The following is an 18,265-nucleotide window of genomic DNA, read 5'->3' as shown; positions in this document are numbered from 1 at the left end:
ATTCTAATCAGAAATTAAAAGTTTGTAGATATAACAGACCTAGATTGGTTTCTGTGGTGGTTCACAAAATGATATGGGGCTACTATAGTAAACAATTTAACATCTTGACATTTTGGAACTGGTTTTTTTACCTTCTGAAGGAAAAAGAAAGAAAAGGAAATGTTGTTGAAATTCATAGAAACACAATATACATAATAAGGTAATTTACTTAGAACACAGTAATCAGCTAGAAATGTAAATGTGAAAAGTTGGTAATCTGCTCTTGAAACTGTTGTCAATCATTGGAGTTTTAGCCTTTCTTTTCTCTCACTGCTGTTTTGATGAGATTATGTATTACAACAAGTGAATATATGACTTATAGCTTTGATGTGACAGGACACACTGAATAAATATTTCAGTCTCTCAGCAGGAGAGTTGATGGTAAAACAAGCCGTCTCTCAATAAACACATGGCTATGTCAGTACTGATTTGTAACTGACTGTAATATTTTTGATATTCTATGAATGCAATGATATAAATAATACTGATTTTCTGCAGACAGCATTAAACTGGTTCAGAAAATCATCAGACTAATTTAATGCTATTTTCTGTAAGATGAATCAATTTAACATCTATATTTTTCTGCATAGTTTCTTCGAATAAATTGTAATTGATGACTGGATACTTATAATATACAACCTTTTAGTTTATATCAAAATGAAAGAAATTCAATTAATTTCAGTGTGATCCATGTAAAAACACAAAAGAACATAAATGTCAAAAAATTGTTTTCATTGCATTTTCCTCTCACTTATTAAAAGTACAATGGCACCATATAATTTCATTATTGGGTGCATGATGAACAGTGTAAAACAAATAGACTCTAGTTTAAAATATCATGAAAGTTTTACCTGATTTCAGCATACAGTTATACATGTAAAATTGCAGTAGTTTAAAAGAAAAATGCATTTTGAATGCTGCATGTTATTTTTTGTTTTCTATTTATTATATAAAATTAAAAAAAATTAATGTTTAATGTGCCAAAGGTAGTTTTATTTGGAAACTAATGCAGTTTGTTTTTATATAACTGCTGCGATAATGACCATCACAATCTAACAAAAGGTCAAAAATTAATTATGATTGTAGTGTTGCTCATGCTGCTAAATATTGCATTTTTGGGCAACAACAAAGTTATATTATGTTTCAGGTGTCACTAGAGCACAGTTACTACAGTCCTTTCATGAAATAGTGGATAAACTAGGCACTCATCTTTTCGTGTTTCCCACGCTGGTCTCGTTGTGAACTCATAGCTCAATCGTCGAAAATCTAGGTGGTGATGATTCCAAGCTCGGATGCAAAGAGGCCTAGGTGTTATTCTGCGATATTCAAAAGTTTTATAGATGTGTTTCATAAACCATTCTTGAAGATTAAACTTGTGCAAGTTAGCACAATGGTGATGTAAAAAAGTAATCAGCACTCCGAATTTAAGTTACACTTCTTTTTTATTATTTTTGTTGCAATATTACATAACTCACAAAACATCACTTCACAATATAAAACATACTTGAAAATATCTTCCTCACTGTAAAAGTTCACATTTTATAAACTGTCTACAATTTGCGTCTTTTCAACATGACGACCAAGACTTGACTCTCTAATAACCGCTTCTTGTTGTTGTTGTGGTCTTCAGTCCTGAGACTGGTTTGATGCAGCTTTCCATGCTACCCTATCCTGTGCGAGCTTCTTCATCTCCCAGTACTTACTGCAACCCACATCCTTCTGAATCTGCTTAGTGTATTCAACTCTTGGTCTCCCTCTACAATTTTTACCCTCCACGTTGCCCTCCTATGCTAAATTTGTGATCCCTTGATGCCTCAGAACATGTCCTACCAACCGGTCCCTTCTTCTTGTCAAGTTGTGCCACAAACTCCTCTTCTCCCCAATTCTATTCAATACCTCCTCATTAGTTATGTGATCTACCCATCTAATCTTCAGCATTCTTCTGTAGCACCACATTTCAAAAGCTTCTATTCTCTTCTTGTCCAAACTATTTATCGTCCACGTTTCACTTCCATACATGACTACACTCCATACAAATACTTTCAGAAACGACTTCCTGACACTTAAATCTATACTCGATGTTAACAAATTTCTCTTTTTCAGAAACGCTTTCCTTGCCATTGCCAGTCTACTTTTATATCCTCTCTACTTCAACCATCATCAGTTATTTTGCTCCCCAAATAGCAAAATTTCTTTACTACTTTAAGTGTCTCATTTCCTAATCTAATTCCCTCAGCATCAACCGACTTAATTAGACTACATTCCATTAACCTCATTTTGCTTTTGTTGATGTTCATCTTATATCCTCCTTTCAAGACACTGTCCATTCCGTTCAACTGCTCTTCCAAGTCCTTTGCTGTCTCTGACAGAATTACAATGTCATCGGCGAACCTTAAAGTTTTTATGTCTTCTCCATGGATTTTAATACCTACTCCAAATTTTTCTTTTGTTTCCTGCACTGCTTGCTCAATATACAGGTTTAATAATAACTGCTTACGCACTCAAAAATCAGAGTTACAAGTTCGTCAAAGATCATACTGACAAAAAAAAAAAAAAAAAGAATTCACATAAGAATAATATCATTGCAATATAAACATATCGATGTATCAAAGTACCTCTACATTAATGAAATCAAATCTGAATGTTGTCTCAGAAATATGTTAACTACGTTACAGAAACACTAGAATATTGCTGGTATCGAGAGGTTGAGGTGAGGTGCCGTAATGGTTACGTAATTCAAGTACAATTACAACAAGAAAATTCTAAAATCATACAAGAAAAATCGTATATAGTTAGAATAGGTGTGTCTCCTCCCACAACATCTCTTGTTCTATCTCCAATCCATGCATAATATTCTTTACTAATCAGTACTTTTCTTTACTAATCAGTACTTTTCTTGCAGGTACAATGACCCAACGGTATGCAGCAACAACAGTGATATTTCAACTTCCGTGCACCGAGATAAATCGCCTCGTGCAGCCACTCTTCCTCGTAATGCATTTCTGCCAAAACTTAGTATGTCACCTGCGTCAGATGATTTGTTTGTTGGGACCAGTGAGGGAGCTCACCAATGCAGTCCTCACTGTCCTCAAGCACTGGCTGTTGTTCCAGCACAGAGGCCTGCCCCTAGGCCATTGAATGCTGTTGTGAATGGAAATTTAGACGAAATATCTGACCTCCTTCACTACGCTGATGAGGAGGTTATACCTGAGCACTGCATTAACAAAGGGAGCCAAATATCTATTTCTCAGCTGTCAAATGTGGCCTCATCAGGCTACCAGAGTTTTGCTTACAGCCAAAGTTCGAGCCCAGTTGACTTGAATGCTGCAAATAACAATAACAGTGCAAATATTCCTGCACCTGTTAGCAACTCTCAAAGCAACAACAATGTTGTTCCTACAACTGCTTCAGCACCATTAGCATTTACAAATCCCGTATACCACATGGATGCAACACCTCCAGACTGTCGGCCGGTGCCCCGAAGGCGCTCGTGCAGTTCCTCTTCTGATGAAAATGGTGGCTGTGTTGGTGGTAACACTGGTATTTTGGAACTGCCTTCTGCCACTACTCCTCCACTAGTTCGGCATTTTTCACCGGCAGTTAGAGTACCACGTACAAACCCACAATGTGGCATGCGTAGTGCTGCAAACTGGAGGGCAGTCAATGGTCAGCCTCATCACCATGTCCACAGTACAAGTACAGGTATGTCTAGTAATTCATTTATTGTTATATTTGAATGTATACTTAGATTTTTTTTACAAAAATAAGAGCTGAAGCAATAAGTAAATTCAGATTTCAGATTATTAGTATAACTGTGAATGAGACAGCAACACTTATAGGAAAAGTTAATATTATCAGGCTTTTGTAGCTTCAAGATTTTTTTGTCAATTTACAATAAAGAAATAATGTGGAGGACACAATAAAATTTTAACTGGTGACTATTTTCATAGTGCAAATGAAGGTTTTCATGGCATGTCAGTGTAATAAAATAGGAGGTTGTAGGATAAGTTAAAACTTTTGAGTTGAATGGAAGAAGAAAATGGAAAAGATGTGATGTAGTGATGAAGGAGAAACAAAATTACTCATTTAAATAAAATAGTGTAGTTCAAATCAAAATAGTACTGTTCAGGTAAGGAGGAGAATTTGAAATGGACATGTAAATTAAGAAAAAGAGGAACTTCTATTAGAGAAGATAATATCATGTAATTCAGAAATTCAAGAAAAGAAGTCAAACTGGCAAACAAATATCAAGGAAAACATCAGAAAAATAAAAAAGACAAGAAATTACAGAGCCAGTAATTATTATAAACATGAAGTACACTGGTTCATCATTTAAAAAACTGCAGAAAAAAATTTGAAACATCATCAGTTTTTCATAAATATTGGGGAACTTGTAAAGCCAATACTGCAAATCTAAACATATTGTTTTTTGTTATTTTCTAACAACTCATATTTCTGTTCATTTATAACAGACCAGATACTGAGGCGGCGGCTGTCCTTGGATTCTACACGGGATCTGTCTGACTCTTCAGAGGAAGATACGTGCCACATCCGATGCAGCAAGAACTGCAGTGCAAAAAGTATAGAAGAGGTAAGTTCCATCTTTCTGTTGACTTCCACAAAATTTTACAAGAACTGTAAAGCAATTTGTGTTTACAAAATCTATATGTAATTAAAATGAAACTGATGTATAAGCTTGTTACCTAATGATTTCTGATGCAATCTGTAATTATTCATTCAAAGATGACTAGTTTATTTAATATTTAATGAGGTAACTTTATTATTTCAGTATGAAAGGGAAATTGAAAAGCTCCAAGCAGATGTTCATCTGTTGACCCTGAAACTGGAGCAGGCCGAACAACAGCGAAACTTGGCTGATTCACATGACCGGGATGCTGGCAGCAGTGAAAATAAAATGAAAGTCATTATAGCTAGGTGAGTCCCATAAATTAATTATATGTGCTTTGTAGCTATAAGACCTTGATTCAGTAAGTAAATGTAAGAGCTTTACTTTTTTCTTCTCAGGTTATTCAAAGTACTCAAGTGACAGTTCTGTCCATTATCAGCATCTTTGCATCATACATTGAAGTAACATTATATTCTTATTTGTGTACTTAATTAAAATTATCACATGCTTCTAATATTAAAGTGGTAAAGCAGTAGGAGCCATTATAGCACTGCTGTACAATACATCCTATGTACTGATAAGATCTGGATTGAGAAAGACAATGTATGTGATATGAAAGATGTAGATGTTTAATTGATACATTGGTGTTAAAAAGGAAATATGGATCTCATCCCTCTTTGTTAGATCTCCTTTCAGTTTCTTCATGAAAACAATTTTTAACAGATACACCATGTATCCTTTGCAGTAAATCAATGCACTATGATTACTATGAATGTTTACATGTTTTATACATTTTCTTATCAAATCCAGAAGAGACTAATTTGTGTACAGTTTCTAGTCTCTATCAGAATGTTAGTGATATAAGAGCCCACTAATGGGAAACAAGTTTGTTTGTTTCTGTACGGCACAGCTGTCTTTCCCGTCACCACTGGCTTGACAAGCATTATGTACTACCCACATACTATTAGTTGTGCTAATTTAAGAAACTGCAGGATGTGGCAATGAGACTTTGGATCTCAGTGGTATTGCTTGTATTTTACCTTCATTATGCCTGCATAGGCAACCTATGTAGAGTATGGGGGAGCCACTGTATTTTATTAGAATGTGAATTTTTGCTATTTATGTAGCAAATAGGTCCACATTCTGAGTGAGGGACAATTCAAGACAAATACTGCTCAGCCTGCGGAGCACAGGGAAACTGCTGTGCTCTGTAATGTTATAAGCTGGATGCGACAGGTGTCATTGGGAAGCCATTGGTAAAAGTGGTACAGATTTTCTTATTTTCAAAGGAATCCGTTAAGAAGGGCTGCTATTTGTGATGTACTTATTCTTATATTTTATTTGATAGTGTTGGTGGTGAATGTAAACACTAAATAGGATATGTGGATTCAGATATTTACAAATGATATGAAGCCACAACAGAAACAAACAAATTGATTAATTAAATTTGTCTTTTTTTCATCTTCTCATCAAGGCTATGACACGAGATAAACATGTTTGATGCTCAGAATAGGAGCTAGAACAGTGTTAGGATAAGTGAGTGAGGAAAAAGTATTAGATTCCCATCTAGGGTGAAACATATGCTGTTTTCCAAGTACTGGATTCTAACAACATTTATGTTATCACTCTGATTGAAAATTATATGCATAATATACTGAATGTGTAGTATGAATGGACACCTCGGCATGCAGCAATTTTGCATAACTGAAGACTGCTTTTTTCTTATTTCCTGGGTGAGCAGAGTTTTCCTAGGATAAATTTGTTGAATATGTGTATTCATATTTGTTACAGTTTTCATTGTTAATGGCAAATTAAATTAAATGTAAAATTTCTGTGATAATTTCAGGCAAATCTATGTAGTTGCTTAAAGGGCAGCAGCTCCTTGTCACCATTGACAAGTTATGAATTAATGTTATTCAAATTTCCAAATTATATAAAGGTATAAGTGTCTGTTCAGAACAATGCCTTTGCAACCATACAGCTCTAATTAGTTTATGTCTTCACAATGGCTCTTGTGGGAGCTGTGGAAATGTGAGCATGTTGTTTGTCACCTTGATTTTTTTTCCACACATTTCTGTGATTTTTTGGAATGGGTTTCATTACTTGATGTGTAAATAACATCAAATAATATACATTAACAAACAATGTGTAGTTCAGTTCTGTTCATTCACAGCTACTGCATTCCTTGGAAGATGGTATGTACAGCCAGTTTCCTAAGACAAGCTATCAGTCCAATATTTCAAGTAGGTTTTGTCACTGGTTTGCACTAGCAGTTATTTACCAGATTGTAAAACAAAAAGAAATGATGAGATTTCAAAAATACTACAAATGAACAGGGGGTTATACAGGGAACACAGTTTTAAAAATAACTCATTTCAAAATCTTATTCCAATGACTACTTCAATTATTATAACTTGATTTAATTATCTAAATGCACATCTGAGGATTTTGTGCAAAGGTACACAGTACAATTGTAGTACTCACACATGTGAAATTTGCATCCATGATTAATGAGGTGTTTCAGTAATGATATGAATTATTTTTAGCATTTTTTTTAGGATAAACTTTTTCTACAAGTTATGATAAGATACACATTGATAAGGTGACATATAAAATATTACAGTAGTTATTTACGAGAAATTTACAAAGTTCTTAGTGAGAGAATCTATTTATGCATGAAGATTCATGAGGCTTTTCTTCACATTACAATATCACCTCTACTTATTTCAGTTAGAGGTACATGTCCTGTTTCATACATACAAATAAAAGTTACTCCTTGTAATGTTATTAATATCTCGGCTGAGAAATATCAGTGTATTTTCTCCATCTCCTGCCATTCACGTCAGAAATGTACTGGTTCCTATGTGTCTAGTGACCAGAATGCCTCATGTATGTTTATTGAATCATGTTCCTTTCTTTGTCATTTGACCTCTTCAGTTGCTGAGTGGCTATGATTCAAAGCTTAAATGTAGAAAATGTATTGTTGTTACAACAACTGTGTTAATTTCTCTGAACTAATGTCTCGTGTCACCATGTTCAACTACTGAGAAAATGACACCATAGGCTTTGTGAAAGAATACACAAAAGTAAGAGACACTCTTCAATGTGTACTGATACCTCTCAACTTCATCACTGTGCTTCTTTTATGTGCAAACTGATCACATGGCTTTATTTTTATTGTATGCATATCTGATTATTGCATGTTTATTTGTTTTTTATGTACATTTAAATTCTGTAGTGTTGAACACTGTCTAGATATTTGTAGAACATGCACATGATATACAGTGTAAAATTTTTGCTTCTCAGATTGGTTTCTGTGGAGGAAGAGCTTCACCGTGAACAGCGGAAAATGTCCAGGGCTCTTCTAGACAAGCAACGTGTTATTGAAGCTCAGGAACATAAGCTTCAGCGAGAACAACAGAAAATGTCAAGAGTTCTGTCAGATAAGCAACGAGTAATTGAAGCACAGGAGAACAAAATAGCTGCACTAGATGCAGCTAACACTCGTTTAATAAATGCACTTGCTACTTTGAAGGAAAAATATGACCTACATGCTTCTGGGCAGAGCTCCCACCTCTTGCCTGAACTTGGTGAACTGAAGAGTTCATCTTGCTAAAAAGAGAATTGTCATGCTGCAGTTCTTGCTTTTCACATTTCTTCACACCCATGTTTCACTCACATATGAGATTATGTTTGATGTCACCTCATATTTACTGTGATTGTGAAATAATAGCCTGATAGTAATAGAGGACAAGTATATTAAGATCTGATTTGTCATGCTGGTATATACCTCTTTGTATGGAAATACTATGAAACAGTAACATGTGAATAGATGAATGGTATTTGAGAGAGTGATGGCTTACCTATTTGAAGGAACTAATGACCTAATGTTGAAAGAATGTTGTGATAAAAGACATGTAGCAGTTATATTATAGTGTATCCTCATCGAGTGAAATGGGACATGGCCATGCCTGTGGATTTGATACTTTTAATAATGTTTGTGGCTATGTTAGTATTTAAAACATGTATCAGTATTTGTAAAAGAGACCATAACAGCAAGTCATAACATTATTCTATACACAATAGGACATACAGTAACAATAATATTTTTTTCTCCTTGTAATCCATCCAAAATTTTGTGTGGTTCTGTTGAGGTTAACTTAATTTGATATGTCTGAAGCATGTTGTGTATCTCACTTCCTGTTATTTTGGCCTGTATGAATTGGAAAGTTGATTTGAATTGTAATAACCATATATCAGTCATAGCAAGGAATGGTGGAAAAGGTGATGCTGCTTGCAATAGAAGTGAAAGAATATTTGATGGACATTTGCAGGAATTGTCCCATATTTAATAGGGTGCTACTTGCTGCACATTATTAATGGGGTTCACAACACTGTATAAAACCAACAATTTTACCATGTGAATCTGGAATATATGAAAATGTCACTGCAATGTTCTCACTTTTGCATAACTGTTATTTCCTACAATATTATTGCAGCTATTAGCTGCTTCTCACTCAAAATAGACTGCCTCTCTCTTCGTGTAGCCATCACATGTAAAGCTGTTTCAGTTCTGAGAACAATTTTGATTATGTACAAAGCTAACCAGTTCTCATCACGCATTGTATTAAAGTGTGTTGATAATAATTCACTAAAAAGAAATCATCATTTGAAGCCAGAGCTTAAAACCTGTGATTTTTTAAATACAGTATTTTATTTGCACACTCCATTCTTCAATTAAATATATCACATGCTAGGAAATAATATGTGCAAAGTATTTTTCAAATATTAGATATTGGTATTTTACTAACCAGCTGTGCAAAACTTCCATTGCACAAATATTTTTTCACTGTTGTACTGAACGTTAGATAAAAATGTATTTGAAACTGATAGAAACTTTCTCTTGCTAACAAAGAATTCAATGGTACATTCAGGTAAAGGCTGTGAAAGCTGGAAAGAGAATGAAGTTTGTTATTTTGTCATAGGGATTTCAGACCAGTTGTAAGAAAAAAAGGCTTGTCCCAAATCTTGTCATAAACATTTCTCATCATCATTGCAGACACCATTCAAGACTCATTTTCAGCTCAGAGCATTAGCTGTAAGAACTGCACTTTCAGAAATAGTCTATTTAAACAGGTGCACCAATGCTTAGAACTGCTATCATAATGTATGACCCTTGAAGTGTACCCATGAAATAGTCTTAATAGATGAAGAAATTTCTGAATAGTTTCTTCCTCTGTGCTTTGCATTTATGTTTAAATTATAAATGAAGATAGTACAACTAGTTGGAAGTTAGTATATGTCTCACTTCTTGTAAATGGTTTAAACCAAATCCAGTAATTTTTGTAAGTCTGTTATTAATGCAATCTAGCATTATTTTACCGTAGCTTCCTTTTATGTCTCTCTTTCATGTGTTCTTACTTCAGTGAACAAATATCATTAATATTATGTTAAATACAACAAAGCAGTATTTTGAAGTTTGATTTTTCCTAAAATTTATTTAAAGGAGTATTCAAACTAGAGAAAAAAGAAATAATCATAAAAAACAATTACTCTCTTAGTATTATATTTGTGTCGCCAATGAACAGAGAAATATGTGTACTGTTTTATTGTCATTTAAAGAAAATAGATGTCATTTACTTAAATGTCATTGCACTTAAATTCTGTAATTGTGTTTGTGTGCTGTTGTAAGTGTCAAAATATAAAATATTGAATGTTAAATCAGCTGACCCTTCAGATCATACCAGTATAATTGAAATGAATTTCTCATGTATTTATGATAGGCTTGTATTGAAAAAAATATTGTAGTCATGTGTATGAAGTTCTGTGTTACCTGATTATCTGTTCTCGCTGCATGTTTTAATCTTGATCTGATACACATTTCATCTGTCACAGTGGTTGTTTCATTAGACTTCTATATTACAACATTTGTGTTACATCTCATCTATTAATTGAGATTGTATTAATTGTGATTAGTGTATAACGTATAGTTCAAGGTGTATATGTATGTTGTAAATTTCTTATTACCAAAGATTAGTTTTGTTCAAATCTATGTCATATTGTCTCTACATATTGTGTACTGAATGTTATTCTGTTTTTGTAGGGATAGTACTGACATTAAATAGAAACACACTGTACTATGTATATTGCACTTGAAAGTGGTATTAAATAATCTATGTAATTATTTATATATAATTGTTTGATTATGAGCACAAATGTTAGTTTTTATTGCTGATTGTGTAAAATATTTTACATTTTTTACATTCAAAGTGCAAAACAGATTTTCATACAAAGTATTTGTAATGTGTGTTTTGTTTTCTTTTTAGATAATTTCCTTGTTTGTTTACTTTATTGTCACATCGGATTTATAAATAATTTAAATAGTATTTCATTATGTACACAGTAATTTATTTTTACATAAGACAAATGTTAGTCTCGTTCCATTTATGTGTTGGAGTCTTACTTGTGTAATTTGTATCATAACTGACATATTCCCACCCCAGGATTTAATAAAGTATTTAGTTGAATTTTCTGTTGTTTTAAATTTCATTTGAGCTAGTATATGCCCTAAATTATTTACCTGTTTGTAATTATAAACACTTCTTACACTCCTCTCTTACAACTCCTTCAGCCCCCTCCAAGTCACTTTTACTCCTAGTCTCACATAAGAGAACTATCCAGTTACAAATGATGTTTTCTTTTTCATATTCAATGAATATATAGAAATTAAGTGATTTATCTTTGACAGAAATTTTATTTGGTTGCTAAACATTGTGCAGTAAGATGATCCTGAAGTGGTGAATGTTTTGTTGGATTATTGTTAGCATTTCATGACCTAAAATGATTGAACATTAGATTTGTTTTTGAGTCTATAGGTGCATTGAAAAATTGCTATTTCTACTCACAAGGAGCACATATCAGACATGGCCAAGTGATTTGGCTCATATTAAGCAGATCACTTGTGTACAACTTAAAAAATGAAAACTTAAGATATTTTGGCTCAACAGCCCCCTCCAATTTTTTTGGAAAACTATCCATGAAGTTAATGATGCACAGTCAACTCAGAATTGGCTGGATAAATAGAGGACTCAGACTTGAACACTTTTCATCAATATATATGGGATCTGCAAATGCATATTTTCCTAGAAACCATGAGAAAAAAACTATTTCAATTGCTGCTTATGCACCCAAAAGCTAAGAGCTGTTCAACGAAAGCTCCACAGGTCTAGTGAGTGAAGCATCTGGCTGTGGGGCAGAGAACCCAGTTGCATACAGCAGTCCTTCTTTATGTCTTTTTATCCCATTTGAAAACTGGTAGGCATAGAAGGGTTAATAAGGTAAGCAAATCAGTAGGGAAAAATGAAAAAGTAGGCAAATAAATTTCCAAAATGACTGAGTAGTAAAGAATTAAAAATTTTACCCTGGTCGATTTCCAATGTCTCTTTTACTCACTCTTTTACACGTCGTCAGTTTTTTTTCAAACAGCTACCTGGATGGTACTTGTCATATAGATATGTGAAGCAAATATACTTGTGGCACCAAGAAGATTTAACGAATGCAGTCTTTGTGCATCTGCATCATTCCTTCAGAGTAAAACAAATTGGTCTAAATTTAAAAGTATTTCTTTCTTGCATAACATTATCTAAAAAATTGACGATGAAAGTTTTGATTGTGAATTATGCTGTGAATTGTTATTGCATCTGCTTGGTTGTGCAATGCCAACTGGGTTTCCAGAAGCAGACGGTAATTTTGAGGCCTTGAAATAAAATTTTTAATTTGGCAATGCAGTAAACATCTAATGGCTGGAACACAGGTGTACAGTTTAGTGGTGTTATTTCTACCGTTCCAATCTGGTGACCCTCATCACTTATAAGCATGCTCTCACACATGACAGTGTTAGTTTGCCCACCCCAGGAATCCAATATGAGACAAAAGTTCTCCATGAAGTTCTCAGTTGACTGAAATCACCAATTTCTCAGATTTGAATCTAGTGATGCAATCACATTTTTATGGACTGGTTCAACAACTGACCTCTTCTACACTCAGAGGTTTGTTTCTTATAAGCATCAGAAAACTTTAGACAACAATTTTCCAAAGGCTGCGATGGAATTTTGTGCCATGAATGAATATATTATTTGAAGTACACTACCAAGTGCAACAAGGGTTATTTTTTTCCATTATGTGCATCAAATGCTCATCTTTGCAGCAGTCTTATTCAGAATTGTTCCCGTAGGCAACTTTACTAACCAAAGCCATATGAGCAATTTATTTGTGTACTTTGTCACTATTCTTTATTGATTTACTTACTTTATTAACTTTTTAGTCCTACAAGTTTCGATTAAAAAAAAAATACCACTGCAGAATGCAACTGAGAATTGAATACATGTTCTCTCCTTCCCAGCCAGATGCCTCAGTTGTTAGACCAGCAGAACTTTTGTTGAACATCTCGTACCTTATGGATACATGAGCAGCAGCTGAAAAATTTCTTACCTATTGACAAACAGTTTTCAGTTATCTGTTGATCCCATCAATTCTGAGTTGATTGTGTGTCATTAACTTAAGGAGTAGTCAAACATGGGGGGAGGGGTGCAGCAGGGGGTGTTGAGCCAAAATATCTTAATCTTTCATTTCTGGTTGCACACAAGTGATTTTTCAAATATGAGCTGAATCGGCTGATCATATCTGAGGTTTTCTCCTTGTTGGATGTTAGAGGCTTTGAATTTTCATTCCTATTACATTAATATTTTTCTGAACTCAAAAAATACATTTTTAGTGGACAAAACAAATATCTGCACAGTATGTGTTTACAGACCTTTATTCTCACCAATCACATATCTAAATTTGAAGTACGTTTTCCCATCTCTTATGATTGCTAGATCCTAAATACGTTTGGGAAACAACTACTTTGGTTTTTCTTCTGATGCTGCTGTTAAGACAGTATAAAATAACTCGACATTACAAAATCGTGACCAGACTTAACACCATATAACTGCAACAAACAATCAAATGTGTTGCAGAATAAGAATGATGAACTTAGTAAGTTAAGAAAAGCACACAATACTAACAAACTTCAAAATTCTTGGGCACAGTCTGCTGAAGAAAAAAGTATCTGGTAATTCATGTCTATTTTTTGCCAGTTGTATTGTTTCTTGATGATCAACATAGTATATTAACGAAACAAGAAACTGTGCAAGCCGATAATAAATGTATTTATTGTGTTACTGGGGAAAATCATGGGGCTATTAAAAGGAAACAAGCATTCTTCAGATACAATCAATGCCTCAAGGCTATTGAATCATATACTGGCACTACGTGTACATATAAAAATTTTATTATCACATATTTATGAGCAGCATCATTAGCACAGCTTTACATTAGACGAAGAAAAGAAAAACTGATCTCTGGTCAAGACTTCATCTGAATAGCATACCTGGGTTTGAAGCTGCCTATTAACACTTTGAATGTGAGTCATGTAGCTCCTATGTTGTTTGGATTATACTGGAAAAACACAAGTGAAGTAGAATATATATCACCCATTTCTCAACTTTGTAACTGTATTCCAACATTTGTATTAAATCTGTCATCTTTATAAAGATACACTTTGATGCTTGTACTACAGTGAAAAAGTACAGATAACAGTACTTGTCACTCATATTGGCAGAAAAGGAGTGCAGACAACACCATGCGTTAATTGCTTTGCGGCATTCGCGTTCCCCTTGTTGACATGCACTGTGTCTCACGAGGTCCCACATGGTGGAAAGGGCATTGATTTGCTGTCTGCTGCACACTTTGTATTTATTTTCAAGATGGACTTATAATACTGTACTGAAAAAGAGGAAAGGTCTAATTGCCCAGAAGCAGCAAAAAATCAGCTTTAATGTCACAGAGGAGACTCATTTGCTGTTTGTGAAATGGAAAGACAGTAAGAATATAATTCTTCTGATGATAAAACACAAAATGACTGCATCCAACATCAGTCAGGACAAAATTAGGAATGAGAGAGAAGATGAAACCTACTTGTATTTTGGATTGTAGTAAAAACCAGGCTGATGTGGACAACAGCTACCAGCTAATGGGGAACTACAATTTTGAGAGAAAGCGAATAAAGAGGTGGAAGAAAGCTTTTTTAAAGAGTTTCATGATGATTGTAAATTTATGTTTTATATAAAAATGTGAGGCCTGCTAGCAAACATTTTGTTGCATTCGTCATTGAATTGGGAACATATGAGGTCTGTTTGAGTCAACTTCCACTCAAAATAGTTCACCTGTAAGCAGACTCAGTGAAACCCATTTTCCAAAATTATTCTAGATACAGAAAAATCAAAATGTTCTCAGAGGCGGTGTAAGATGTGTGCAGAATGCAGCAAGGTTAAAGTCTGGGAAAGCGGAAAGAAAAGATACCAAGTTATTTTGTGAATAATGTGATGTAGGACTTTACCTTTAAAAATGCTTCAAAACTTTTCATATTAAGTCAAATGTAATTTAGTAATTGTTCAACAAAAAATGGTCTTTTCAAACAGCTTTATTTTTAGTAACAATAACCAATAATCTCCATTCTGGAAAGGAAAGATGAAAATTAATTTTTTATTGTGAAAACAATCCCATTTTCATTTCAATTTAAAATTGGTTATTGGTGTAATTCTAAGTTTCTGCAAAGTATTTCATAGAAAAAAAGGACCCTTCTTTCAAATGCAATAAACAGACTTAAGTTCTGTGAAATGTACCCTGCTAAAAAAATTCAGAAAAATTGTGAAAATGCACAGTGTCTGCCACTTGAACTACACCTTGCTGCTGAGTCTTCAAAGTGCTATGTTATTCAGAGATTTATAAAATCACACATGCTTATGTGATGTTGACAATTGTTCATTTCATCATGCATTGTGCAATACATGTTCTATAGTGCAGACTTATATTTTATAACTGGTGTGTTTTTTAAAGTGGAAGAGTGCTGCACATTTCGTAAGTGTGTAATACTTGTTCAAGTAAGAATGCTAATAGTATCTTTGTATGGCATAGGAGTTTTTTGTTGACAGGAAGTAGAATCTGCGAAAGAAGATTTGTTTTTGTGTCAGTTATAACAAATGCCTGATGAATATACAAGGGCTAGTAGAAATCCTTGGGTAACAGAAGAAATATTGAACTTAATTGACGAAAGGAGAAAATACAAAAATGTAGTAAATGAAGCAGGCAAAAAGGAATAAGATGTCTCAAAAATGAGATTGACAGGAAGTGCAAAATGGCTAAGCAGGGATGGCTAGGGGACAAATGTAAGGATGTAGAGGCTTATCTCACTAGGGGTAAGATAGATACTGCCTACAGGAAAATTAAAGAGACCTTTGGAGAAAAGAGAACCACTTGTATGAATATCAAGAGCTCAGATGGAAACCAAGTTCCAAGCAAAGAAGGGAAAGCAGAAAGGTGGAAGGAGTATATAGAGGGTCTATACAAGGGCGATGTACTTGAGGACAATATTATGGAAATGGAAGAGGATGTAGATGAAGATGAAATGGGAGATACGATACTGCGTGAAGAGTTTGACAGAGCACTGAAAGACCTGAGTCGAAACAAGGCCCCGGGAGTAGACAACATTCCATTACAACTACTGATGGCCTTGGGAGAGCCAGTCCTGACAAAACTCTACCATCTGGTGAGCAAGATGTATGAGACAGGCGAAATACCCTCAGACTTCAAGAAGAATATAATAATTCCAATCCCAAAGAAAGCAGGTGTTGACAGATGTGAAAATTACCGAACTATCAGTTTAATAAGTCACAGCTGCAAAATACTAATGCGAATTCTTTACAGACAAATGGAAAAACTGGTAGAAGCCGACCTCTGGGAAGATCAGTTTGGATTCCGTAGAAATATAGGAACACGTGAGGCAATACTGACCTTACGACTTATCTTAGAAGAAAGATTAAGGAAAGGCAAACCTACATTTATAGCATTTGTAGAATTAGAGAAAGCTTTTGACAATGTTGACTGGAATACTCTCTTTCAAATTCTGAAGGTGGCAAGGGTAAAATACAGGGAGCGAAAGGCTATTAACAATTTGTACAGAAACCAGATGGCAGTTATAAGAGTCGAGGGGCATGAGAGCGAAGCAGTGGTTGGGAAGGGAGTGAGACAGGGTTGCAGCCTCTCCCCGATGTTATTCAATCTGTATATTGAGCAAGCAGTAAAGGAAACAAAGAAAAATTCAGAGTAGGTATTAAAATCCATGGAGAAGAAATAAAAACTTTGATAGAATTACAATGTCATCGGCGAACCTCAGAGACAGCAAAGGACTTGGAAGAGCAGTTGAACGGAATGGACATTGTCTTGAAAGGAGGATATAAGATGAACATCAACAAAAGCGAAATGAGGATAATGGAATGTAGTCTAATTAAGTCGGGTGATGCTAAGGGGATTAGATTAGGAAATGAGACACTTAAAGTAATAAAGGAGTTTTGCTATTTCGGGAGCAAAATAACTGATGATGGTTGAAGTAGAGAGGATATAAAATGTAGACTGGCAATGGCAAGGAAAGCGTTTCTGAAAAAGAGAAATTTGTTAACATCGAGTATAGATTTAAGTGTCAGGAAGACGTTTCTGAAAGTATTTGTATGGAGTGTAGCCATGTATGGAAGTGAAACGTGGACGATAAATAGTTTGGACAAGAAGAGAATAGAAGCTTTCGAAATGTGGTGCTACAGAAGAATGCTGAAGATTAGATGGGTAGATCACATAACTAATGATGAAGTATTGAATAAATTGGGGAGAAGAGGAGTCTGTGGCACAACTTGACAAAAAGAAGGGATCGGTTAGTAGGACATGTTCTGAGGCATCATGGGATCACAAATTTAGCATTGGAGGGCAGTGTGGAGGGTAAAAATCGTAGAGGGAGACCAAGAGATGAATACACTAAGCAGATTCAGAAGGATGTGGGTTGCAGTAAGTACCGGGAGATGAAGAAGCTTGCACAGGATAGGGTAGCGTGGAGAGCTGCATCAAACCAGTCTCAGGACTGAAGACCACAACAACAACAACATGAGGACCAGCCAACAATTAGTAGAGTTACTGGGATGTACTCTACTGCAGCATGAAAAACTGTCTTAAAAAAGACAAACAAAGAAAAATCTATGATGGAAGAACAAAAAAGAAGTTTGGAAATGTGCGAATCTCAAACATATAGCTGTATTCTTTCTTTTCTTTTCTTTTCTTTTTTTTTTTTTTTTTTTTTTTTTTTTTTTTGCTAAAAATATTCTAAAGCCAAGATCCCACAAATATTTCTTTATTTAAAACAACCAGTATCAACAGACTTTGCTATCATCTTCAGGAGGTCTTTAAAAGATCTTTTGTTATTCATTTGTTTATGTTCATTTTAAGTTGGACCTCATGCTAAGTTGTCATATGGATAAAAAAAGCACATTATAAAAGTTTTGTCATAAGTAAAATATTTGAATACATAAAGCACCTTGTACAAATGGCAATGTCCACTATGTATATACCAGTCATAGATGATTATTAGGTCACAAAAAAAGACAGTACACAGTAGCACATCTGTTTAAATAGGCTGGACATACTCTAAATTTTCAATGTAAAAAAATTTGGTTCTGA

At 34.4% G+C, this 18,265-nt stretch overlaps 1 protein-coding gene across 1 annotated transcript in view; it reads left to right on the top strand.

The window, feature by feature from the left end:
* Positions 1 to 11,158, top strand: part of LOC126248071 (ras GTPase-activating protein raskol-like) — a 406,601-nt gene extending 395,443 nt beyond the window's left edge. The window contains exons 17-20 of the mRNA XM_049948722.1: positions 2,942 to 3,741; positions 4,512 to 4,630; positions 4,829 to 4,974; positions 7,973 to 11,158. Of these exons, the coding sequence (XP_049804679.1) occupies positions 2,942 to 3,741; positions 4,512 to 4,630; positions 4,829 to 4,974; positions 7,973 to 8,282 (1,375 nt within the window). The 3' untranslated portion in view covers positions 8,283 to 11,158. The remainder of the gene's footprint in view (positions 1 to 2,941; positions 3,742 to 4,511; positions 4,631 to 4,828; positions 4,975 to 7,972) is intronic.
* The last annotated feature ends 7,107 nt before the right edge of the window (positions 11,159 to 18,265 follow it).

Source organism: Schistocerca nitens, chromosome 3, assembly GCF_023898315.1.
Source record: "Schistocerca nitens isolate TAMUIC-IGC-003100 chromosome 3, iqSchNite1.1, whole genome shotgun sequence".
Taxonomy (NCBI): domain Eukaryota; kingdom Metazoa; phylum Arthropoda; class Insecta; order Orthoptera; family Acrididae; genus Schistocerca; species Schistocerca nitens.
The sequence above is the reverse complement of the archived record's forward strand: the minus strand, read 5'-3'. Positions and strand labels throughout refer to the sequence as shown.